This window comes from Glandiceps talaboti, chromosome 3, assembly GCF_964340395.1.
Source record: "Glandiceps talaboti chromosome 3, keGlaTala1.1, whole genome shotgun sequence".
NCBI classification, from domain to species: Eukaryota; Metazoa; Hemichordata; class Enteropneusta; family Spengelidae; genus Glandiceps; species Glandiceps talaboti.
The window spans coordinates 10,092,292-10,119,545 of record NC_135551.1 but is presented as its reverse complement, the minus strand read 5'-3'; the positions used below and the strand labels follow the sequence as shown (position 1 = coordinate 10,119,545).

At 35.7% G+C, this 27,254-nt stretch overlaps 1 protein-coding gene and 1 long non-coding RNA gene across 2 annotated transcripts in view; one reads left to right on the top strand and one right to left on the bottom strand.

Moving 5' to 3' along the window:
* The window catches only part of LOC144432644 (uncharacterized), a 73,892-nt gene extending 64,503 nt beyond the window's left edge, over window positions 1-9,389 (bottom strand). The window contains exon 1 of the long non-coding RNA XR_013480736.1: window positions 9,300-9,389. This is a non-coding gene — a long non-coding RNA (uncharacterized LOC144432644). The remainder of the gene's footprint in view (window positions 1-9,299) is intronic.
* Window positions 9,390-9,788: 399 nt separating this feature from the next.
* On the top strand, window positions 9,789-26,691 carry LOC144433016 (transcription cofactor vestigial-like protein 2). Its single transcript, XM_078121330.1, has 4 exons — window positions 9,789-9,872; window positions 10,217-10,550; window positions 16,835-17,290; window positions 25,302-26,691. Exons 1-4 carry the CDS (start codon window positions 9,789-9,791, stop codon window positions 25,349-25,351), a joined length of 924 nt encoding a protein of 307 aa, XP_077977456.1. The 3' UTR covers window positions 25,352-26,691.
* The last annotated feature ends 563 nt before the right edge of the window (window positions 26,692-27,254 follow it).

Genomic DNA, 27,254 nt, shown 5'->3' with positions numbered 1-27,254 from the left:
CTCTCCCTCGCTCTCTCACTCCCCACCTCTAGACCTCTTTCAATCAACAAAAGGAAGTCCATGGTGGTAGATTTCCGAAATGAAAATATATATTAATGATATTTAAATCGTAGATCATACTGACAACTTATATATCTTTAGTACCCAGTCACCCAGTTGAAGATTAAATAAACGAACAAAAGTCACTGACATATCTGTATCTATAGAATTCATGACTTTACATGCATACAAAAGTCAAAAGTACTTTTTTTTTTAAAGATCCCGGGAAATGAGTAATGATTACACTTGAGTTTGTTGCTTTCCAAGTCTCGACCCCTATCTCCTGGTTGCATTGATCGTGTTTCTTTCAGCATTAAAATTCTCAATCATACGGGCTGATTGGTTTTCATTAAATTTCAAACTGAATGATCATCATCCTAGTCTTACTTCGTATATCGTAATCAATTAACTTGTCACTTTCATTGAAACCTTACGTTCTCAATCCTACAATCGCTTTTTTTTCTCAATAATTGTCCATTTCTTTTCGGCGACCCTGCCACTCGACACACTGCTCATTCATTACTTGCTATAAGTATATCGTTTAGTAGGTAACACAAAGACATCAAGTTCCTTTGTTATCTCTCCACTGTAATCCGACTTTCAATTTCCACATATCAAATTGATTTCACTTAATGTGACCCTTGACCTCACTGGAAAGAAATTCAAATGAAATATTATGTTTAACGGGGAATCCTGTGGTGATCAAGAAGTCAAATTGATGCATGTTACGTTTTTGATGACGGTCATCAATATTAAACACTAGAATTGAACAACTATCAGTTTATGGTTGTATGACATAATATTCTAATTGTCTGGTTCTTCTAATTATTAAAAGTGAATTATTTGAACTCTTATTTTTTTATAATCTCTTATTTCTTATCTTTCATTTGAAATGCATCCTAATAGTAGTTTTACAAGTAATGAACTTTTCAATTGATAATTTGTAGGATATGTATGTGTGTGTGTGTGTGTATGTATGTATGTATGTATGTATGCATGTATGTATGTATGTATGTATGTATGCATGTATGTATATGTATGTATGTATGTATGTATGTATGTATGTATGTATGTATGTACGTATGTATGTATGTATGTATGTATGTATGGGTGCAAGTGCACATCTGCTTGTCTGTCTGTCTGTCTGTCTGTCTGTCTGTCTGTGATTTCTACTTACTATTGTACAAATCAAGAATGTTATAGTGATAGTTCAGGATAATACGTTATCAAGGCAATGAATTTAATATTTATCATTGTGTGTTTTAAAAAGCCAATGGAAACGTGGTGTAATTTATGTCATTGGTACTTAAAATTGAAGTTAAATTTGGAAGGAAATGTGCAGGTGTGATAAAGTAGATAGAATTCAAAACATTCACACAAAATATAGAATTTGGTGTTACAGCTAAAACGATGTAAGTTTGGTGTTTCACTCATGGGACATTAAGTTTTTTACACCGTAGACATATTTCAACTCTAGACTAACAGTAACAGAGACAAAACAAACACAGCAGAATCCTGCTGGATGCCCAATCACATTGAACACTGACATAAGCATTGCTATTCTTTCACAGCGCAGTAAGAACAGGCTTCTAATTGAAACATTACACACGGACCACAGGGCACTCAGGCTTAGTTAGTTTTGTTTACGAAAACAAACCATCAAACAAACAAACAAACAAACAAACAAACAAACAAACAAACAAACAAACATAAATAAATAAATAAATAAACTAGCGAACAATCAATCAATCAGTCAATCAATCAATTAATCAATCAATCAATCAATCAATAGATACTAACAAGCATCATCAAGAGAATAATTATAAATCGCTATCAACTACAATAATTACTATATGTTTTCCTAAATGTGAAATGGTCATAATTGTACAATTGTGGCTATTTCACATCTAGGAAAACATTTAGCAATTCTTTATAATGATTTGTAATTATTCTCTTCTTGATGCTTGTCAGTATTTATTCATTTACTTATTGTTTGTTTGTTTGTTTGTTTGTTTGTTTGTTTGTTTGTTCGTTGTTTTTGTAAACATAACTAACTAAGCCTGAGTGCCCTGTGCACGGACTTGATGGTTTTAAACTTGACTACTTCTGCATCCCCCACTGTGCATATGGCACATATGTAATTGTTTCTTTTGCATTGGAAGTTGTCTGAGGGTGTATATTAACTAAATGTCCTGTCACATGAGTGAAACACCAAGCCAACATCATATTTAGATATTTTCGATTTCATGTGCACGTTCACTACAGTACATGTACAATATGATGTTTAAAATAACAAAGTTGATTTGAACACAAAATAATTTCCAGAGGAATTAATAAAGTTGCAAATTTAAAGTTCAGAGTAAATATGGAAAAAAAAAAATTTAAATCCCTCATTTAGTTTCAGCGAAACATGAAAATATGTTGATGTGGCCTATTCATTGAATAGGATGCGTTCCATGTGATAAAGTAATCACTATAGCAACGGTTACCAGGAAACGGTAAAGTAGCTCATTACAAATCGTCATTCAAATATCTGTAGTCTGAGGCGGGCTTCATTTAACAAATAACCTTTTGGTTCCTCCTCTTAATGCAACTTGTATCAGGAAACTAATGTACATTTCTCCAGAAGCCCAGATAGTTCAACTGTACGCTAATATATACGAATGAGAGCTTCTCGCGAAATGTTTAAAAACAAACTTTCGCATTTTAGCGAACAACGTTATCGTTTGTGACAAAATCAGAATTCTTTCATAAATTTGATAAATGTATGTATGTATGTATGTATGTATGTATGTATGTATGTATGTATGTATGTATGTATGTGTGTGTGTGTGTGTGTGTATGTATGTATGTATGTATGTATGTATGTATGTATGTATGTATGTATGTATGTGTGTGTGTGTGTATGTATGTATGTATGTATGTATGTATGTATGCATGCATGCATGTAGGTATGTATGTATGTATGTATGTGTGTGTGTATGTATGTATGTATGTATGTATGTATGTATGTATGTATGTATGTGTGTGTGTGTATGTATGTATGTATGTATGTGTTTAAGTAGGTAGGTAGGTAGGTAGGTACGTACGTACGTAGATAGGCAGGTAGGAACATAATATCATACATACATACATACATACATACATACATACATACATACATACATACATACATACATTAATTATGTTCCTACCTAAGTCATTGAAATTCTTATGGACAGCAATGCAGAAATCGAAAATAGGTTAAAGGATGTCTTAAAGTACAAATATTTCGGAAATTTATCGGACAAACATTTTGCTTTGCGTAATTTACTTGTTTACAGACGATTTTGTGTTAGTAACGACCACTGTGAGTACAACAACGTACCGACCAGTCTACCGATTCTGGACATCCTTCGTCGTCTTTTTTACGGCATCCCTTGCGTCAATGTTTAATGTTTAATGTCTAACATGTTTGTCGATATACGGTACAGTACGGTTTCGTAGCATCGCTGAACGACCTTCATGTAATTACCAATTAACATATATTGAACCTTTTTAAAAATTAAGCAAAATCACCCATAGGTCAATGCAAAGTCTCTCTAACACAAGGATGTCTTTAATTCTTTTATTGTTTTTATATGTTTACTTATTGCCATGGAAACCAACCCACTGAAATATCACTGACTGAAATTAATTAATCGAGACTTGCTACAAAATGACGTCACACCGACATAAACATATTGCGTACAAAGCTAGTATATATATATATTCCTGTAGGACTCCTTGATTGAACCATTATTAAGAAAGCGATATGCAAGTCGAGCAGCTTAAGATTTAGGTTAAAGCCAGCCACAAGACGTATCTACACTTGATAACGATTTGGTTGCTGAAACCACACGAGGATGAATTGCACACCAGGTATACTAGAACCAATGTGTCCTGCAGAACAACTAAGCATTGGAGGTAGTTCGTTTAATATGAAGAATCCTGGACGACTGGGCCATGACTTAGAAATAACTGTAAGTCTACGTTTATAAACAACTTAAATAGTTTTTGTATATACCTATACAATATTTCAGACAGTCACTGATGAGATCAGCCTGGTATTACGTCATACCTGGTAACATTCATGCAAAGTTAACGGGACTCGAGATGGAAATGTCTGCCCGGCCACAGAGGTGATACCAGATCATTGTAGCACAACCCTAACAATACCTATGTTATGTCAGCGAAAATCCGAGGCGTTATTTTCCATTTTTTCACTCTGTGAGCATAAATTGTCATCGAAACTAGTCCTAACTTTCATGGTTAACGTTATTTCCTTGTCGCATACAATATTTGCAGTCTTTATTACAATCATGACAGCGACACAAATAACTCGTGAATGTTCGCACTGCATTTGTATTTCCTTGGCAAGAGTGACGATATGTATCGTGTAAAAGATAACGTGATGATGATGATGATGATGATGATTATGATGATGATGATGATGATGATGATGATGATGATGATCTCTCTATACTTATAAACATATATCTGTGATTTTGAGACAACATGGTTGTTATGTACCGGACCTTATTAGTGTATGCAAGAAATACTCAGGTGTTTGAATGAGGGACACGTTTCGATCCATTTATGTAACTTGATGTTATTAGGTTAAATGTAATTCCAGCGAAACTTGCCACTAATTTCCCATCTTCAGGGATTACTTTTTTTGTACAAGAGATTTCTTCTAAGAATGCAAATGCTATTAAACGGTGTATCAAGATCAGTGAGAATGATCACAAGGATTTCATGTTGAGATAGACACAATAAAGATAACACACAAACACCCGACCCCCTATACTCAGTGTCTGCTCTGTTTTTTAAGTTAATAATGACAGCAAAAAACAAATACATACAAATGTAACAAAATACAGAGCAGTCACAGTCTATGAAGAAAGGGATGCGTGTGTGTTATCTTTATTGTGTCTATCTCAACATAAAACCTTGTAATCAGTCACACTGATCTTGATGCATCTTTTAAAGTAGTATTTGCAAACTAAGATGAAATCTACTGTAAAGTGACAATGAATTTTATCGTCTAAATACAAATAAAATAAGGTAGAATGTATCTCTGTTTAAACATATTTTTTTTCGTTCATCCCCTTTTACCAATTTCCATATGTATACATGCCATAAAATTCCAAAAACTGTACTCATGCTGCATTTTCAAACATCTAGACAAAGAGAAAACCTTGTTGAATATTGGGCATGTTAGAAATGTACGCATGCCGTACACTTTATTGACGTTGTAAGGAAATCAATATTTTCTGTCGATGTACAGTAAAGGATATAATATATATATATATATATATATATATATATATATATATATATCCGACTCATCTCGTTACCAAGAGCAGTACTAGTTGTTACGCAATTCAATTACCGACATTTTATGTGAACGAAGACTTTGACGAGGTACATCAGTTATCTGAACATTGTAAAATTGTAAAACTCTGAATTACTAGTATGTATGTATGTATGTATGTATGTATGTATGTATGTATGTATGTATGTATGTATGTATGTATGTATGTATGTGTATGTGCGCGTGCGTACGTGTGTATATGTATGTATGTATGTATGTATGTATGTATGTATGTATGTATGTATGTATGTATGTATGTATGTATGTATGTATGCACGTATGTATGTATGCACGTATGTATGTATGTATGTATGTATGTATGTATGTATGTATGTATGTATATGTATGTATGTATGTATGTATGTATGTATGTATGTATGTGCGCGTGCGTGCGTGCGTGTGTATATGTATGTATGCATGTATGTATGTATGTATGTATGTATGTATGTATGTATGTGTATGTGTGCGTGCGTGCGTGTGTATATGTATGTATGCATGTATGTATGTATGTATGTATGTATGTATGTGAGTGATTATGTCACACCTCAAACATGTTGTTACATATTTTGTTATATCGGAATAATGAACATGACTAAGAAATGTTCGTGAACGACTGTTCATATAAGAACTATTAGAAAGTTGATTAATCTCGGGTATGTATGATTGATGTGATTCACTTGTAAATTGTACGGCTATGTCTACCCGTCCACATGTGTGGTATATGGATGCACTGACAACAAATTCCCCGTTCTGATTCCCTTTTCTTATTCGTGTTTTATTACATACAGTCCTGCCTTGGGCGTGTTGTAATACAATCACCTCTATAGTTAGTAGGCGTAAGCTAGGCAATTAAAAGCTCAAACAAGCCTTTTTTTACTGACCCATTGTCCGAGTTGACGTTTGCATTTCCTTTCTCAACTCAAGCGATCGTTTTAAAACGAACAAAAAGAATGGGGTTTTGGTCATTGGAATTAGCAACCGCGTCAAAGAGACTGGAGGCCGTAAAAAGCCCATGACATACACAGGAAAGTCAACACTAATTCTGTCCGTGTACGTAGCTTGCAGCTAGCACTACTAGTACTACAACACGCAAATCATAGCTCCAACAATTCTACATATCCTTGTCTCAAGTGTTGGCGATTTGTTTTCGTGTCGGCGTACGTTTACTAATTTTGAATCAGGACTTCGTTCCGGTTAAAAAGGATGGCACTGCTCCTCGATAGCTCTACAAATTACAGCTATGGATTCGCTTCAGAGGTACGTCTGGAAATATAAGTTTAGTATTGACACCGAATCAAATACAAATATTTTTATTGAATGCTTCACACATGTTTATAAATGTCCCACCTGTGTTGGTTTTTGTCACAGCTTTGTTGAAAAGGGAAGCGTTCACGTATGAAACTTATTCCCGTGTGTGTGTTTGACCATCGGAGATTGATGGTTTCTTCAACACGATACATATTCATGGGTGTCGTAGTAGACACTCTCTTGACGTCGGGGACCAATTTTATTTTTGCCTCAGCGAGTTGCTCATTAGTCTCGCGTGCTTGCACTCTAAGACGTATTGAAACACAATAACTAGCTGTATGTCTTTTTCTGCGCTGTTAGTCCGTGAGAAAACGTTAATTCAATCGGCACGGGTTTGGCTGCTGAGAAAACGCATTAAAATGCGCTGACCCAATAATAATGCGTGTGTTTTGTCCCTGTGTGGCTTAACTCCAAGGGAGATAGTTCTATCCATGAGATTAAAACACTTTCTGTGTCACTGTTTTGATGCTCAGAGTCCCAGATAATTCTTCTTCCAGAAAAGAAAATTCCATTTTGATTTTTCGGTTGTTTTAACATCAAAAGGACAGATATGTGATAGGTATGCCAGATTTGCGCTTGCGCAGCTGTAGTAGCAAGTTCCCTAAACAACAAAGCAATGCAGCAGGTGACTCAGACTGGGCGAACACATTTTCAATTAATTTCTCGCTTGTCTGGATTTTCAGGGTGCGAGAATAACTATTTATATGAAATTGGTAATGAGTTAACAAGAATTAAGTTCAATCATCGCCAGTGATTCAGTAACACAAATGCAGCAATTTTCTGTCTTTGAGAAAAGCGTAGGTTTGTCCGCCAGCCGAAACATAAACTTTGAAATCGGCAGAGTTGAATCGTGACGTCACGACCCAGTGGTCTCTGTGCGGTCAAAGGCCAACTCTGTGGCATTTAAGGTTATCTGTGTACATTTCACCGGCGGACTTCGACTACTTTGTAACTTTCTAGTAAAGTTACTTGTGAAATAAACAAAAATATTTCATTACATTTGCTATCGGCTAGACGCACACGCCATTAACAGAAACTATACATGAATAGTTAACGTAGTACTAGTATTTGGGTTACTCTGCAACAATAGACAATCGGGGCAACCTGACCAGATCGTTGGCATGGAAACATCACTGTATGTTTGATGTACTTCTGGACTCCAATAAAAAGTTAACGGTCCGACAAAATGGGACACACAAAACTGTATTAAATAAGATATAAATAAACGACAGAAATAGAAACGACTAGAAACGACTAGAATAGAATAGAAACGACTAGAATAGAATAGAATAGAATAGAATAGAATAGAATAGAATAGAATAGAATAGAATATGTAGAATAGAATAAATTAGAATATAACAGAATTGAATAGAATCGAATAGATTTGAATAGAATAGAATAGATTAGATTAGATTAGATTTGATTTGATTAGAATAAAAATGAATAATATAATAGAATAGATTATATTAGAATTAGAATAGAATAGAATAGAATAGAATAGAATAGAATAGAATAGAATGTTACTGAATCGAATAGAATAGATTAGATTAGATTAGAATAGAATACAATAGCATATAACAGAATCGAATAGAATAGATTAGATTAGAATAGAATAGAATAGCATATAACAGAATCGAATAGAATAGATTAGATTAGAATAGAACAGAATCGAATAGAATAGATTTGTATATATAGAATAGGTTACAATAGATTAGATTATATTAGATTAGATTAGAATAGAATAGAATAGAATAGAATAGAATAGAATAGAATAGAATAGAATAGAATAGAATAGAATGGAAAAGAATAGAATATGCCAAATATGATGTAATATAATATAATACAATTCATTATTTTATATTTGTTATAACTGAGGAAAGAAAAAAGTGACAATTCTATTCTATTCTATTCTATTCTATTCTATTCTATTCTATTCTATTCTATTTCTCATTTATAACAAGTATAAAATATGTTATGGCGAATATAACCCAAAAATAATATAATGCAATAAATATATATAATATAATAAATATAACATAATATAATATAATATAATACAGAATATGACGTAATACAATAATATACAACACATCATTAATAATAATGGTATAGTTGTTAGCATTCCTACATATACCACATTGATCATTTCTATAAATTATATGAAACTATTTCAAATCCAATTGCATGTGTATTTCACAACCAAATAAAGATCATGTTGGACAATATAGGAAACAGAAGTTTATGTGATCACCATCGGAGCAAGGACGTTGTACAATTTACTATAGTGGTATCTATCGACGTGCTTTTGTTGTTACACGTGTGATTTGAGGTGCAACCACACACGATCCCAACAATAAGATGAAATTGTCTTAAGTAACCCCCCCCCCCAAAAAAAAAAACGGCGTTGCCTGGTTTAACTTTGCTTCATCCCTTTTCATTCAACAGCGTAAGTTATGTGTATTTAAGCCCGGAAGAAGCAAACAAAGATAAAAAAAAAAATAACAGATTGAAATATAAAGGAAAAAAACCCCACACAATAGTGTAAAAAGTAAATTACCAAGTGTTGTTGCCTCAGGGGAAAGACACAACGTGTTGTACAGTTAGATAAGACTGGCAGCGATTCAAGTGTATGTGTCCTGATACGGTATGTTGAAATATAAACACAGAGATAAAATTCACATCTTAACTTTATTTTCAAGATAAGGGTGTTTGATGGCGCGCATTCGAAAAAAAACACAAACCGTAGTAGGGTTGACGAGTGTAGGTGACACCACACTTTCTTGAAGTTCTCTTTGATTGGTCACTACGACTTGTCGACGGTTTTGTTGACGGTAGGCGTGGCTTTGTTTCGCTTCGCCTGTCAATTACTATTTTGAGAGGCTACCTTCAGGGGTCCAATCCCCCCTAGGGCTGTCCCACGCATATATTTGTGATTACCCTAACTTTGTATAAGGTCCCTCCATCCTACCAATGTAGTCGGTGAAGCAAGTTGAGTTCAGATAGCTAGAGCGTTAGCGCCGACTAGTTCCGTCACTTTGCGATCACCATGAGCTGCCTGGACGTTATGTACCAGTCACCGTATCAGACGTACCAACCCTATTCTTTTTATCAACACCATTTACCGACACAGGTTGAAATTAACACATTGCTTTGTTTTATTGTCTATGTCTCCAATTTACTTCATTCTTTCGTATACTTGTTAGAAATGGTTCTTAATTTCATTATGTAAAGTCGGTTGCATGCTCTGCGCTCTATTGCAAACTGACTACACGCACCACTTAACGTTAGTCGGTGATTGCATATGCGAGTTTATGCAAACGTGTACTGTACTGTACTGTGGATGGATAAATGCTTGAAGGCGAGAACAGCTGTGGGCGTACTAGCATGCATACGACAAAAATTTCTCAGTCATTCTCGTCGTAAAATTTCAACCCTGCGAACTATTCAGGTTTTGAATTCTTTTTTCGTCTTCAGAAATTTGGCCACTACAAGATGCATGAACCTTTGGATCCGGTGGAATACTCCGGCACTGTACTGACACAACATCAGCCCTTACCGCCCCCTCCACCCCCTCTCCAGTCTTCGCAGTCGACAAGGAGTAAAACCAAGGACGACGACGACTCGGAATCCGATAAAGAACCCACTCCGGAAGCCGAGTACATCAGCTCCCGTTGCGTTCTCTTTACTTATTTTACGGGAGATATAGGAAAACATGTTGATGACCATTTCAGTCGAGCTCTTAGTCAACCCAGTAGTTTCTCAGCAGATAGTCGGAAAAGCAACAGTACGTCACCCCAGTGGAAAACAGGTGAGATACCAGTCATTACGTCATACTGTCTTTTGTTCACAACTCCAGATACAAGTGTTATGATTGGAAACTACGAATAATACCTTCTGTGGTTTTAAAAACATGCCCATTTCTAAAGATCAGGATTGGTTTAATAGGAATAACGACTTGTATTAATTGATATTTGACCTTCAGTTTAAGTCCAGTCAGCCGTAGAAAATACCCCTGTGACTAGCACGGTTGCTTTTCCCATCCATTTCTCAAAACCACTTTCCGACATTTCACGTTTACTTGATTTTTTTTCAATCAATGGGATGTGGTACTTTTTTGCAATTCGATCTCACCAAGCTTTCGGCTTCGCCTTGGGGGGATGTACGTTTTCTCTGTTTCGAACAATCACCATCACGGCCGCTAAACCGTAAGTGGGTCTGTAAGTGTTAACTGTTTTAACTGTGAAATTCAACAACAAAAAAGTTTCAAAAACCACGAGTGCATGTGTCACTCTTCTGATTGAAACCGCGCGGTAAGTTTTCTTCTTCCCTTGTTTGAACGGTTATGTCAAGGATAAAGAAAATATAGAAGTGTTTTGATGAAGACATTTGCTGTGTTGTAGCTATTAGAAGTCCGTTTACGTGATCACAACGTGTGGTGAAAGATCGAAAGTACATACCCCGAGATAAAATGGATAAAATTGAACACTTGAGAACTCAACCCTGATAATCCCAGTACCTTAGGTTGACAAAATCACCACTACTCGACTGAATTGTTTTAACCCTAGAACTGGTATGTTGTTGTTACACAGTTTCAGAAATAATGTGAACGTTTAAATTTACATATCTAAAATCGTGAAAAAAGTCAAGTCGTGTAGATTTAATACAACACTGGCAAGATATAAAGTTGAAACAAAGTTTTCCTTAAAAATCCAGCCTCCCCAATTTCTAGAGTTGAAATCAGATATATTTAATACGAAAACGTGTTTACTACGGACGAGTACACGCTCGGTGGGGTTTATTAGTTGGCCCGTTTTAATTTGGCGCTTTCTGCTGTGCAAGTCTCGTACCGCAGCCGAGGGGCACTAAACCGGTCGAGTAGCCCCAAAACTGACCGTGTTGCCGTATGCCTATTTAGAACTGAAAAGAGTTTGCACATGTTCTTGATGGTTTTGTAATGGAACCATAGACCTAGAGGGAACGGATGAGAAAAACACATGCACACACACGAAATGAATATTCGATCGAGTTGTGTCTGCGTCATGCCGAAAACGACCATGAAATGAACACAGAAATGAAGCGAACACCGGGACCAGAGGAAATGGACATTTCTTTTGAAAGCAAATGGACCGTTGCGAAATGAACAGTTATTGTGGGCACTGTCTATCGTAGATTAACTTGAAAATGTACTGCAAGTATTGTCACCGTAGTTTGGAAGTGTTTGAATTTTCAATCGACCCACAATGAATCGGATGTTACATTAGTGAACGTTTGACACCAAATTTTGACTTCAGAGGACATCAAATATTTTTATAAGGTTTGTCTATATTTTTGTCATGAATTCACACGTGCAGTACAATTACCCGTCATTCGTCACTTACACCAACGAAAACAGCTTCAACACAATTCACCGCAGAAAATACATAAATACTTCAAAATTTACATAAAGCTCTGTCACCTATATGTCAAAGAGATGACCAGGTCGTCGACTGATGCAATTTCTTCTAATTGTTTATTTTTGGATAATTCCTGACAACTTTCACTTTATATGTGTGGGTAGGTAATTCACACCAAGATGTTGCCCGGGTCTTATTCTATGCCCAATTTTCCAACGGTATGAATAAGTTATTTGCGAGAAACACTTTCCGGAGAGATTTCTGTCGAATTTTAGGTACAAGTAACGTTAGTGTCTACAGAGTTATAGAAACATTTCCTTTCTCAGATTTTGCATTCTTGATTTGTACGTTATAGTGGAGATATCTAGGATTTTTAAAATTGGATTAAATTGTGAAACATTTACTTAGAAGGAACCCCACTCGATTCGGGAAGTTACACAACTTGTGTTGCACATTGTATCGTTATTAGAAAGTCGTTTCATAATTTTAAAAAAAAACACGCGGGCTGCTACTGGAAATATAAAAAAACAACAACTGCGAACTGCTTTTTTGTTACGTACGTTTGGATTTATGGTTTATTTATTACTATTGTGTAATGATCGCGATGAGGTCGTGAGAAAATCGATGGAGAGTTGAAACGGTATAGCGTAATGGTGATGCCGGGTTTAGAAACCAACGCATTGACATTACTCCAACGAGTGATAAATTTGATACTCAATAAAGGGGACTTTCAGTAATAATGTCATGACTTTTGGCTCCCTCACAACGATCCTGCAGTTTTCCGCCCTGAGATCACACAACTAAGAAGTAGTTGGCAGAGACATTACCACACTGAGAACGGTCACGGTCGTGTAAACAATGTGTTATTAACATAGATCAATCAATGCTAGGAATTGGAGCAAAAAAAGTATTTCAAAACAAACTTTCAATATAAAAGAACACGCCATTTCCAAATAAATGAAATAAGTAAAAAGCTCTGCTGATAAAAGTAGTATGAGTTGGCGCAAAATAGAAACTGTCGATGAAGGATACGTATTTTCAAAACAGGCAAAATAAATAAAAACGTTCTACTAAAAATTTCTGGGAATTGTTAGCCGTGTGATTTTCAATCATTTATTGCAATAAGGAATACGTAACACCAAAATAAACACGTACGGAAAATAAAAGTGTGCTCCTCCTAAACACTGTGACATTTCAGGAAAAAAGTACAATGTACGTGTGACTTTTCTACCAACGTCAAAATTATCAATATAATACATCTGTTTGGAAATTGAAGGAAGCTGCTCAATAATCATGAGTAGTGTGAATATATAAGACAAGAGCTCTTTTTAATTGCGGCTACCTCTCCCCCCCCCCCTCCTCTTTCTCCCTCCCCTAGTTATCATCAAATTAGGGATAAATCCATAGATCATCTATCTACTTTGTACGGTATCTTATCTTTATCCCAAAATACACTAGATGAAAAACAAACACACATTTAAGGTTACCACAAAACGATAGAGCCGTCATGCTACACGTGATAGAACGTTTAACAATGTCTGGTTATAGTTATGATGAAATATATATTGTACATATCATCAGTCCGCCAAACTCATTTTCAGCGTATGTCCGGAAATATTAAATTCTTCGAATCTGTCGCTGAATGACCGATAGTGTTAAATAAGTGATTTATCTTTTCTTTGGATCAGGCTACAGTTATCGTCACTCGAAACGCTCTCTGACTCCCGGGCATTATTAAGTTAGTTTTAGTCGTAACGGAAACGACAACACATTATGCAATACTCTGAGTGGAGAGATATACAGTACAACGAATAATACCTTCTGTCTGTGATTATTTTAATAACCGCTGCACTTCCAATCATACATTTTATAATAAATCGAAGAATTCATGAAAAGTTTGGACTAATAGTCCACAAGTTAGACACTGTATTTCATTTGTAATGATTATCCTACGCATGTCAATTTGACTAAAATGTTAAACAACAAAAAAGTACAGGAAATAAAAAAATGTGTACATATGATTGTCAACTGTAAATTGTTTGCTACTTAAGTTCTTACCATGTCTGGTTATTAACTAATACAAACTATTAAAATATACATAAATTATATATATATAAAATGTCTTGATAGGTATTACCAAACAACTTTTTCTCACCTGGCGATGATCTGGATGTCATAGATTCATATATTCATTCTGACTTTAGGCCTGTCTGGTCTCTACTGTCTGCTCTGTGCTAACTTGGTCACGCGGTTCCTCTGTACTACAGTCTCTATATAGTGAAGTTTCAATAGTGTTTTCCTTATAATCATAATACAAGGGTTGGTTTTTCCCATAGCTTTATCTAGACTACTTTCAGACATTTTGATTTGATTAGAATTTTATTAGATCGAAAGTAAATGAAACATTTTAGATTAAAAACGTAGATCAGATATTAATGCTACAATTCATAACATTGAAACCATTCCCTTCGAGATTACATAAATATACGCCGGTGGTTAGGTGGATTTATCACTAAAAAAAAATTCTTTGATTGCAAATGTGCGATTACGTCTCAGATGCGTCGTAATGCTTGACGGTGTGATTTAGGCCGTCAGCACGAGTTCGAATAGACACCAATTTACGTTCACTGTTTAAAAACTTGTTTGTATTTTGTTTTCAGTTTGCAAATATAATTTGTGTATGAAATATACTACAGGGAAATAATTGAAATCGACATATATATATATATATATATATATATATATATATATATATATATATATATATATATATATATATATATATATATATATATATATATATATATATATATATATACACACACACACACACACACACACACACACACACACACACACACACACACACACACACACACACACACATAGCCTTTTAGAAATGAAAGGTCGAAGTAGGCCCTGTGGATTGAGTAGTAGTTATTAGGGGGAAAGTGGTTGGTGGGTGAAAATGGATTTTACCGCAAATCCATCAACATTTCGTCGGTCACGTACCGTAAGTTATTTCTCCTTCTCACAATCTAAAAAGCCGGCCAATGGTGTTGATACCACTTACACCAAACAGCGTGTTGGCGAAAATAAATTTGGTAAGAAACAAACATAAATACACAGACGCGAGACTCGCAGACGTAAATTTGTTTTATCTGCGTAACCATTTCCTTTTTTATGAAAATGTCATAGTTATTTCAAAAATTAATATTTTCAAATGATGCGACTGAACATTGTTTTGCAGTGTCGCTTAAATGTCTTGCTTTTCACTATTTCAAAGGCGCTGGGTTTTATGGGGGCGAAGCTAATAAGAACGACAAATAATGACTGTTTGTATTTTCTTACATCAGAACTTTTTTTTGCTCTTTGCTTTTGGCTCCCTGGCCATATATCTTGTGAAAGTGTGTTGTTTTTAGTCGAGTATGTATTCGCCGTAATTTAAGGAATTCTGCGTCACTCGGAAATGAGAAAATTCGAAGGACTTTTTCCTAATATTCGATGTTCATTACCCCTGTTCTATATCCCAGTACGTGACCATATTGCATTCAGTAATTATCAATGACATATGTGGCTACAATTTGTCTTGCCACGCTGCCCTTACGGTAAGCTTGCAAGTGGAATTTAAGCTCATATGTGTCACTCTCAAAGTTCACAAAATAGGAATCGAATCATGTCGTTCACATAGTTGAAATATTCCGTCGTAATTTATGGGTGCCCATTGGGTGCTTGCCGACGAAAAACGAGCTTCTGATCCGAGTTTTGAAAATGTGTGGAAATCAGAACCAGAAGTTATTTAGTTTGTCACGTGATTACTACTACCATGGTTTGTTGTCTGTAATTTTCATCGAAAGAATCGATTAGTTCCGTGTATTCTTATTGATTCAGAAGTACAAATCCTCGGATCTACCTGTGCAATTTTTGGCAGGGAAAGTGTCAGACGTTTGTATGAAAGTTACAGCAGCCCATATTAAGGTCAACAGCTTTTAATTTCTAACGAACCAATACACCTCAAAGTGTTCATTTTCCACGTAAAATCACACACCTCATTGACACGACAACACAACTATAAATAAAAACATTATTATTTTATCATTCAATATGTTATCTTTTTTAAGTTTAATGAACTAACTAGCGTCACGGTCCACGAAACTGCATGTTCGAAAATATGTTTGTCCGAAAGTTGTACGCTTTTGACCCGCTGGCCTCTTTTCCGGCTGGAAATTTCAAGATAAGGCGAAGTCAGACCAGACACTATAAGAATTAAGATGTGCGTTAAATTAGAAATAAACTCAAAACTTTCTTTAGTTTGCAAAGGTGTGGCTGGGCTCTTTATTTGCTCAATACATTCCAGTGATGTGCAAGTTGTATTAATGATAGTTTTGTTAGATCACAAAAAAATGGTTATCATGGCGGTAGGCTTCTATTCACTAAGTACTTTAGTATATGACTCAAACCTCTAATAGTCCACTGAGATACCAAACTAGTCAAATATTCAGGTCTCAGTTACTGCTGGTAGTAAGTTATTCTACTTTAAACAACTTTAAACATGTGTACCGCGAATAAAATAGAAATGAAAAATGCTGATTTTTCAAATGTAAAAAAAATAGAGAAAGTATAAATCGAGTTTTTTGACGTTACTTACTGACTGTTTTCAACTTTAGTTCCGCACTAAGACAGTTTTCATCTCTTGCAGGTGATTTTACAGCATCACCAATGAGCCAAAGGAATTTTCCTCCGTCATTTTGGAACAGTTCTTATAATTCAAACAGTTATCCACCGTCATCAGGGCTGTCGGCTGCACACCACGAACCCCTCGGCTTCAGGGACCCCTACTCATCAGCGTACACTACCTCATACACAAGCATACATCAAACGGACCCTTGGCATTATTCTTTGTCCGCCGCACAGGGCTCTTACACAGCGCATCGTTCGATGCATGATCTAGGCTACAACATGGCCTCCACAAGTCCTTTCAATCCACGCTATAGTTCCCTTCTCATCCAACCATCAGTGCGGTCAGGACGACTTGCGACACAATGTGATTTATCAAAACCGGCCGACGCCTGGACAACACGCTACGGAGAACACAGCCAAATCTCGAGTGAGAGCCACGCAGTTCCAGGACTTAATGTCGAAGCATCCGCAACGGGTATGTGTCGTATTTAGTTTATGTCGTGTCTATGCCCTTTCTATGTACGCATGCTATGAAGGGATTTTTGTGGGTGTAAAAGGCCATTTTATTTCCCCGAGAGTTTCACCAGTTCCAAATTTTTCAAATGCCGGAATGTTGCAGAAGCGTTTCCCGACTTGTGACATTATTTTTTGACTCACGTCTACAGAGTGTGCATAACATTCTTGTGCGTAGTCTTCTAACATACTTCATAAGTTATACTTTCTTTCAAATATTTCGAGAAAATGAAAATTAAGTTACAACTTTAATTCAAACTTCACGGATGTGGTTGCTGTCTGAGATTGAACTTAAAAATCACCCATAGTGACTTTCCCATCATAATGGAATGTAGACTGTCCCTTCAAAGGGTTTGTTTGCACTTTCCTGTATGTACATTTCATAACTACATTTTAATGAAATTAGTAAATGTCATTTGAAAAACCCACTTTATAAACAGTGAAACATTTCACATGACAGCGTCTGCGAAATAAGTATAACTTGTCCACATCAACGGTAATGTTCACCGTGACAGTGGGCTGTCAAATTCACGATTTTGTACATCCGGGTACTGTACTGTCTAAACTTTTCTTAAAGGAGTAAATGATTGTGTGTATATTATTGCGGTGACAGTCACGAAAACAAACAATTGAGTCAATTAAATGTCGATTTCAGTGAAATGTACATGATTTAAAAGCGACACGAGTGCTTAATTGTACAGTGAGTACTCAGATCTATCTCTTCACAATAATTCCTATACAACGCACACTACATGGACAATGTCTACAGTGCCACCGGTTCGCAGCACTGGAATGGGCCGGGTTATAGTTGTCTCCGAAACACACGACGCGTCCCTAGGAATTTACCGCTAACTTCAACTAAATATTTGCTGAATCGCCAAGTATTTGCTAGCCACATATTTTGTGTTTCACTTTAACATCCATTATATTAGCCAAGGTGTTGATTTAGGCACGTTTGCTACTGTTTCCCCCTGACACCATGCACCAGCTGTATGAATACTTGGTGCATCCAGTACAAACACCTCCCGGCATCTGTATTCAACGGTGTCCGGACCACCTCAATGTACTGGGGGTGTATTTTTTTTCTGTTAGATAAAACAAAAGTGATAGAAAATAAAAACTATGCCCTAAAAAGAAAACAAAACAGGTGGAGAACAAACCAATGAAGAGTAACAGTGAAAGCGTAACTTTACTTGAAAATGTTTTGTTAACTAGATGGACGTGTCATATTGAATCCCTAATATAAAAAAATTAACTCTCTCTCTTTTACAACTTGTAAATGTACAATTATTTCGATTTCGCTTTTTTTTGATGACATGAACTTACAAAGACAGAATATTTGAACTCAAATCAAGTTTCGACTAGCGGTCCACAACAAGCGATCTCTTCATGAAAAGCCCCAAGTGACTTGTCTGCTAATATATCGGTTTCACACTCTCCAGCTAGTAGTCCCACATAGACAAGATGCAATCTATATTTTTTGTCATTCGTAACATACAGGCCCAACTGTTCAAATAAATCACTTGTTTTAAATAACTACCATATGATCTCCAGTAGTAAATTATAAAATAATAGTTTGTCTTTATTCATATAATGAGGCGATATAGGTTAGATTAGCCATGTGTCACGTATACATGTGTGTATGTGGCTATTGGGGGGATGTGTTTACTGTCGAAAGTTGGTTTTGATTTTCACCTTATGGAAAGTTAATCACAAAACGCACGATTAATATGGTGAACGCATCAGATGTGATCTACTTTTAAAAGCCCTCCCAAGTTCCTTTTTGGGTGCAATTTTCCATACATAATATTAATGAGATAAACAATACATTATTAATTTTATAATTGTTACAATGTATCGTACAAAGTCTATCTGTGCACAGAAGGAAAACAAGCGACTCAGGACTGTGTTATTGATAAATATGATTATTATTAATGTAATTATTACATATTATTGTTATATATTTGGTGTGACAACTACTGACAAACAATATTTTTTTATTATTCAAAACACAGTTTAGGCAAACAGAATTTGCTGCACAATGGATGTAGTAAGAAAGTTACGTAATACACCATGTGGCAGAATCCTCTGTCGAGGGACATCACATCACATCACATCATATATCATATCATATCACATTCATAATCATAGCTTCGCACATGGATTTAAACTTCAATAACACCTGTGGCTGTTATTGTACACGAACATACAGTCACTTTGCGCCTCTACATATAGTCAAATACGTAAATTTATTGAAAGAAAAAGTTCGAACCATTCACAGCGCAAAAATATATACTGTAATTACTAAATATTTGTTGTTGCACGACCAATGGTTCTACACATGGACGAATAAGTTAACGGTTGGCCTGTTCACTAGTCTGAGTTCAGGTCCACAGGCTTTGTAAAACCGTCCAATGTTTAAGGCGTGGCACAGTGTTAAATTTCTACAACACTAGACATGGTGATAAGGATGAGGATAGTATATTTATGTTGGATTTTTTTTTTAAATTTATAAAACAATTCTATCATTACTTCCTACTTAAGAAATCAATGTCAAACAACATATGCCAAATCCTTGTTTTTGAAAAAAAAACATCAAAAAAATGTGTAAAATGTTTGTTATTGTACATATTATACACATATTTAGATTTTTTTGCAATGTATTGAGTTACAAACGCAGGCTTGGTTTTTTTTCTTCATCACATCGAACTTTATAATTTTTATAGAATTGAAGTGTATCCAAGTATATGGTATTGACAACACCGAATCACTCTCATGCACATCTACCAAAACACCCAACCCAGAAACACAACGTACCTTAGCCTCGATCGTTACATCTTGCCTATTATAATAATTAGTACAGACCTATACGCGTTTCCACATCACTTACACCGTTCTCCTTGTCACCTTTGACCCAAATAAATTTCCATAATTATTATAGGGCACGCATTTCAGGCATTCTCGGATGTTTTTTTTTATCAGCACGAGGGAGGTGGTGGTGTTATATACTGATATGAACTGTACATTGATATATAGTAGAGAGTACAATAATATTAACACGGAGATAGGGAATGCCAAACACACGAATAATGTGTCAGAGGTCACCGATACATTGTGTTGTTTCCCGCTAAGTGTCAAGATTGTTCTATTGTTTTTAGCTACTCTAAACATGATGCACCATGTAGAAGGTTATCGAAGCAGACACACGTTCACAAAATGAAATTACCAAAGCATTGAAATTCATATTTCAAGTTGAAAGTTTTAGATGTATTTCATTAAATCGCACAGAACGGTACCACCTGTTACGGTGTACTACCCTTTAATGGGGAAATGTACACCTACCTATAATTTCAGCTAGCTGGTGGCTAGCCAGCTGCGTACAACTACAAACTCTCATCTCATTTAGTGGTGTTTGATTATTTTTCCAATTAAGAGTAGACTTTATAGAAAATAAAACAACGTTAATTATATTTGTCTTTAAAACTGGTTCCTATGACAACCATGGAGGTATCTCCGAATTGCTGAAAATGACACTCCTATTAAAAAAGGGAAAGAAACAATTTAAAAGTACCCCATTTATGAAAGTTAACCTACAGATCTTTAGAGTCATTGTAGAGCTTCGGTAATCAGATTTAGACAAGTGAACTGTTTCAGCTACAATTTTCTCGGCGTTTAGTAGCCCAAGTGCCCTAGACTACTGCTAATTTGGTAGTCTAGATGCAATGTTTAGTAATCTAGGTGCCCTGGACTACTGCTAATTTGGTAGTCTAGATACTATGTTTAGTAGTCTATGTGTCCTGGATTACTGCTAATTTGGTAGTCTAGATACAATGTTTAGTAGTCTATGTGTCCTGGACTACTGCTAATTTGGTAGTCTAGATACAATGTTTAGTAATCTAGGTGCCCTAGACTACTGCTAATTTGGTAGTCTAGATACAAAGTTTAGTAATCTAGGTGCCCTGGACTACTGCTAATTTGGTAGTCTAGATACAATGTTTAGTAATCTAGGTGCCCTGGACTACTGCTAATTTGGTAGTCTACATACAACGTTTAGTAATCTAGGTGCCCGGGACTACTGCTAATTTGGTAGTCTAGATACATTAATGTTTAGTAATCTATGTGCCCGGGACTACTGCTAATTTGGTAGTCTAGATACAATGTTTAGTAATCTATGTGCCCTGGACTACTGCTAATTTGGTAGTCTAGATACAATGTTTAGTAATCTAGGTGCCCGGGACTACTGCTAATTTGGTAGTCTAGATATATTAATGTTTAGTAATCTAGGTGCCCTGGACTACTGCTAATTTGGTAGTCTAGATACAACGTTTAGTAATCTAGGTGCCCTGGACTACTGCTAATTTGGTAGTCTAGATACATTAACGTTTAGTAATCTAGGTGCCCTGGACTACTGCTAATTTGGTAGTCTAGATACAACGTTTAGTAATCTAGGTGCCCTGGACTACTGCTAATTTGGTAGTCTAGATACATTAACGTTTAGTAATCTAGGTGCCCTGGACTACTGCTAATTTGGTAGTTTAGATACACTGTTTAGTGTTCTGTGTGTCCTGGCTGCTAAGTTCGCGCCATGCAGTCACGATGCCATGTGTATCTATGGTAGCCCGTTATGATAATGAATTCCCGCCATTTATAAACCAATTACTTCTAAAATAAATTTAACAATGATATATTTTCAAATTTTGTCACGTTTATCAACTTGAGTTACACAATAATCTTTGCTAGCTGTCACAACATCTACCTTTATAATTATGAAAATAAACAAAGTTAACATTTAAAATACTAAACCAAAATTCATCTATTAGTCACATCAGAGATTGTGATGAATTTAACTTTCTTCTCTAAATGTGAGTTTGTCTTGGTCGACATTTTGTCTCGATGAATGTTTGTCACGCGATTGAACATTGGCAGGACTCCATACCTGTCATATTGTGTATACAACGTCGTGTATACATCATTTAATACAACGAAATTGATAATTGCAAATATTTTATCCTCGTAATCGTGAAAAGGGGCATTGTTTTATCCCATTTTTAGCATAACCGCTGGAACACAACTTCCATGTGTGTAATCATTTTTTCTTGGACTGTTGTGATCACTTCGTCAGGCCTTTATGCTGAACTGTAATTAAATTTCTTCAAAACCCGACTATATATTGTAAACTAAAACATGGCGGAAACTAAGATAGTCCAATTAAAGAGTACATCACTTCGTAATAATGGGGCGGGCGACAATCTAACCCTCAACTGCAATAATAGGTTTTGTGACCGACAACCAAATCTGTATTATGCGTACAATAGATGAGTTCGCTGACAACGGTAGGAAACTGTAACAATGTAATTGTTTCCGCCAGTAGTCGGTCTATGAATTGTAATTTTAAGAGAGAGAAAGGTCTCTCCACTTCAATGATTTTTTAAAACCTTTTTACGTTAAAGGAAAAAAAATTAAGAAGTCATCATTTTCATCGTACAATTTTAACTATTGTGGCGCCAAGGCAAGACATACACTTATTAGGGGGAACTGAAGAAAAAGCCTGTTCCATTGTAAACTAAAGATGTTACACAATTGTCACTTTTTGACGGCATACAGTATAAATGATATTGTTTATGCTAATTCTGTATGATTTCTAACACACAGGATATTTACAATAATTAACAAATACGAAGCACCTCTGACGTTTTTAGAAAGTCGAGAAAACTGAAAAGTGGCCTTTCTCAGAAACCATTTCGGTCAATGACGCCAGCTGTGACGTCTTGAGATCCAATAAATGCATCTCTTCCAGGGATTTCGATACCTCTGAAATGTTGGTGTAGTCAAAAAAACATTGCCTACGTCAGTTAGCTGTACGTGTCGTCTGCTTTGGTTGGGTTTTCAACGCGACTCGAAACTCAGATTAAAATTAATCTTGAAAATTTAGTCACCGCACGAGAACATTTATAACCACCGACGGCTATATTTCAACTTTAAGACGAGGTAAACTATTGACATAATCCATCCATCTATGTTCGGTTTTCCTCACGAAGAGTTCTTTTATTCGCTGTCCAAATAGGAGAAAATTGTGAAAAGAGGTAAAAAAAAAAAAAAAAAAAAAAAAACCTCTTCAGTAAACTGCTACCCTTTCTTCTCGAGTTTTATTTTTGGCGAACTCAATTCAATTTAAACGATCTACGGACGTGGACAAAGCTCAAAACAGACGAGTAAATATTTATAATCGAAAGAAATACGCTCGGTGTGTTGTCATTGGCTTCTGATAGTACATGTAATTTGTTCGAAATTGTACCGTGATCTAAGGAATCCAACGCCGATTTGTTTTCTGAGGTTATCGATCTAGATGACCGTTTAATCATTCTAAAGTACAGACGCGGTCTCCTATAGCTAAACGGTAATTTTAGAAATTGGTTTTTCATGCTAATCTCTAGTGTGGCATCTTCCAGCGATAGAGGGCCCCTTGTCAGACACCAATGTGATACAAGCCAACGAAATAACCAAACAAAACCCACCACGTCAGTTTGTTTCTTCAAACTTTTCATCGACATTAATTTTGAAGGTAAAAGTTGTCGATCTATCGGTAGATAGTATACGGGTTCAGTGTCCATGTTTGGTAAACACGATGATTTAAAAAAACAGGTGTCGCTTGTCGTCTCCGATGTCGCGATTACGAAATATAACTCTCATTAAAAATAATACGACTTCTGCCAGAGTTTTCATGGTCGATGAATTTATTCGTGTGTTAAAATTGTAACGACACTCCTACTCTGTGACTTAGCTCTTGAAAATTCTTGTTATTGAACACCGCGGCTTTCTTTGACCACATGTCTCCACACACAAACTGGAAATGACATTTCTAGTTCACCAGAAATTGCGAAGAATGGCGCGACAACGGACAACGTGACTAACTACAATGGCGCGTAACTGCTCCAAAACAATCCCTTTTTTCAGAGATTGGTTTATATATACTGTTTATTTTGGTGTAACGTTGTTAGAATGGACACTTTAAAAGAGTCATAATCCAAAATAAACTAACTCTCCCCGAAAAATAACTAAAAAATGAAACTTCTTTTGTCCAGAAACTCTAGGAGGGAAACCCTCAGTGTGAGCTACATTCCTCGGTGTCGGTCGAACGACACTCTCCATATCACTTCACCCGCCATATGTCCACACGTTTCTTTAGTAACTTTTGCGTATATTTACCAGCGAAAGTAAATTTCTTAATTGGGCTCGTAAACACTAGACGACACAATTATAACTTATGTATACTTTAAAATGAGCTAGGAATGTTTTCAAAACAGTTACAGTGAAGAGTCGTGTAATAACGGCAAATGAAAAGGACGTCGTGTTTATGTTGAAACTATCGCCGGGTGTTGTGTGTGTATGTACAACTGTGTCGTTAATTTGTTTTCAATTTCGTATCAACACTAATTCCAGGTAGCCAATATTGAAGTAAACTTTGTGAACATTCAATTTTGACAAATCTTCGAATGCACGGACACATCAGTCTATATGATGCTATGTATAGTTTTTTGTTTTTTGTTTTGTATTTTTGGGTGTTTTTCTTTTGGGCATAAGTTGTGTTTTGACGAATGAAATGTTTACCCCTGTGACATTTTCCAGGTTAAATTAGTAACTTGTATGATATTTATACTCAAATGTTTGTTATACATGTTTTCTGACATTTTCTGACGTTTTTTTAAAACCGGTTTTATATTTTTTTTAAATTGCATGTACAAGTGGTTTATTGAGTGTTTAAATACGAAATATACGGGGGGGAGGGGGAGAGAACTACAGACCCGGCACAGTTTGTGATGTTTCAACTTGATATTAACGAAATTCATATTCTGTTTTGTATGAATGGATGCCATGCACATTGTACATTCTCCATATGAGCAATCACACAATAAGCAAACCCCTAACAATTTGAATTTTGAAAATTAATCTCATTTTTGTTGTTTTTTCGACAGCGACACTTGAACACCAAGAAGCTCCAAGCAAGGATCTTTACTGGTTCTAATAGAACGAACTTGAACATCTATTTATATGGAAATTGTCCAACTCAAGAGGAATGTCTTTACATGTGGTCGTTTTGTGACTGTGTCGGATTCGCCACGTTGTTAAAAAAAAACTTACAGACGATGACAGCGGATCTACACTGTATTTCCGTTGCAGAAAGGACGAAGCATCGGTCACGAATGACTTTACGGTGACGAAGGTTTCGTTGTTTGGAGTATTGCAACCAAGGATTGGTCAGCAAATGTATATTGAGTCGATTCATCTGATGATAGTGATTGGTATCTTGTGGAGTTCGTTTGGATACAGAATTCTACACGTATTCGAAACTGAATCACGCATCGCCGCTGTGTATTTTGTTCGAACGATAAAGGTACGGCGGGGATATCAACTTTCGTATCAGTCCAGTGATAAGCGTTATGTTTTAGCTGAAAAAACTGAGTGGAGAAGGACTCTGTTACTATATCGTGTGCAATGGTTAACCTACAAAAATCCTGGAAAATCTCAGAATTACATTCGCTCACTGATTTGGTGGCACACATAATAGACGTTATACTGCCAATGCATACTCCCAATGAAAGTTTGAAGATCTTTGAACAATTACGCCTCTACAAAGCGGATAGTCCGAATGAATGAGTGCGAACGATATAGAGAGCGATTGACAAATTCTATCTGAATGCTGTCTGGAGAGATACTGGTAATCAAATTTAGAACCACCAAATCAAAAGTTCTTTTTTAAATTCTATAAAAAAAGAGAAGCTTACAAATCAGCGAAATGCGATTGACTGTGTCGACGTACGTTCCTTGGGTCTTGTCTGTCGTTCGAGTCGAAGTGAGTTACGTACCTGTACGTCATTTGTTGTCACAACCCGTTTCTAACTACTACTGTATATATACACCATGGAATATAATTTTGGTATCTAATCTTTTTTTTTGTAAATTGTAAGTTTTTTTTGTCAAAATCAATGTCAGGACAGATACTTACTGGTTAGTAGAAAAAAAAACTTTAGATTGCTTGCTCACCCCCACGCTGGTCACGTCGCCCAAAGGACAAAAAAAATATTATACGAAGAAATTTATATCAAATATAAACAAAGTTCTAGTGTACAAAAATTTAGCTTTTGCTGAGAAACCCAGAAATATAATAGATAAATAGCTTTAATTTCAAGTTCTGTCTCACAGAAGTGCATATTACATGATCGGTTTATTTTTTGTGCTGTGAACAGGACTGAGTGACGTCACAGACTGTGGTGTTCTAGTAAATGAACATTTTGTCTGAAATCCTTACGTGATATCTGAATATTATATATGAAGTGTTCTTTTTCACTTTTTTTTGCAAATAAAACCCGGTACGAACATGACATTTATGTTTCCTCTATTATTGATTTAGATTTAGATTATTTGTTTTCTGTTTTCTGATTGTTGTGGTTGTGGTTGTTGTTGTTGTTGTTGTTGTTGTTGTTGTGGTGGTGGTGGTGGTGGTGGTGGTGGTGGTGGCAAAAAGAACAACGCTACTCTGTAAAATTCGATTCATGTTCCTCCTTATTTTTAATTATATTCAAAACAGCAGCTGCAGTCTTCTTCTTAGATAAGAAAATGTCCGCTCATTTTTTTTCAAATAAAAAAGTTGCAACTTTAAATATACCTTTCGTTCCGCTAAGATATATTTATCAAAAATAAATAAACTCTTTAATAGACGGTGAATCTACTTTACAACGGATTTGGAGTACCGAGTCTTTCATTTTAAATGAATAATAATGAACATTAATTACTTCTCGACGATACATGTAGTGTCACTAACCTTCCTTTAGGTTGGTGATAAACCCTGTGTATAAGTTCAACGTAATTGAAAGACAACGAAGAATAGAATTTTGATAAGTTTTTAACAAATTGCACTGAAATGATAA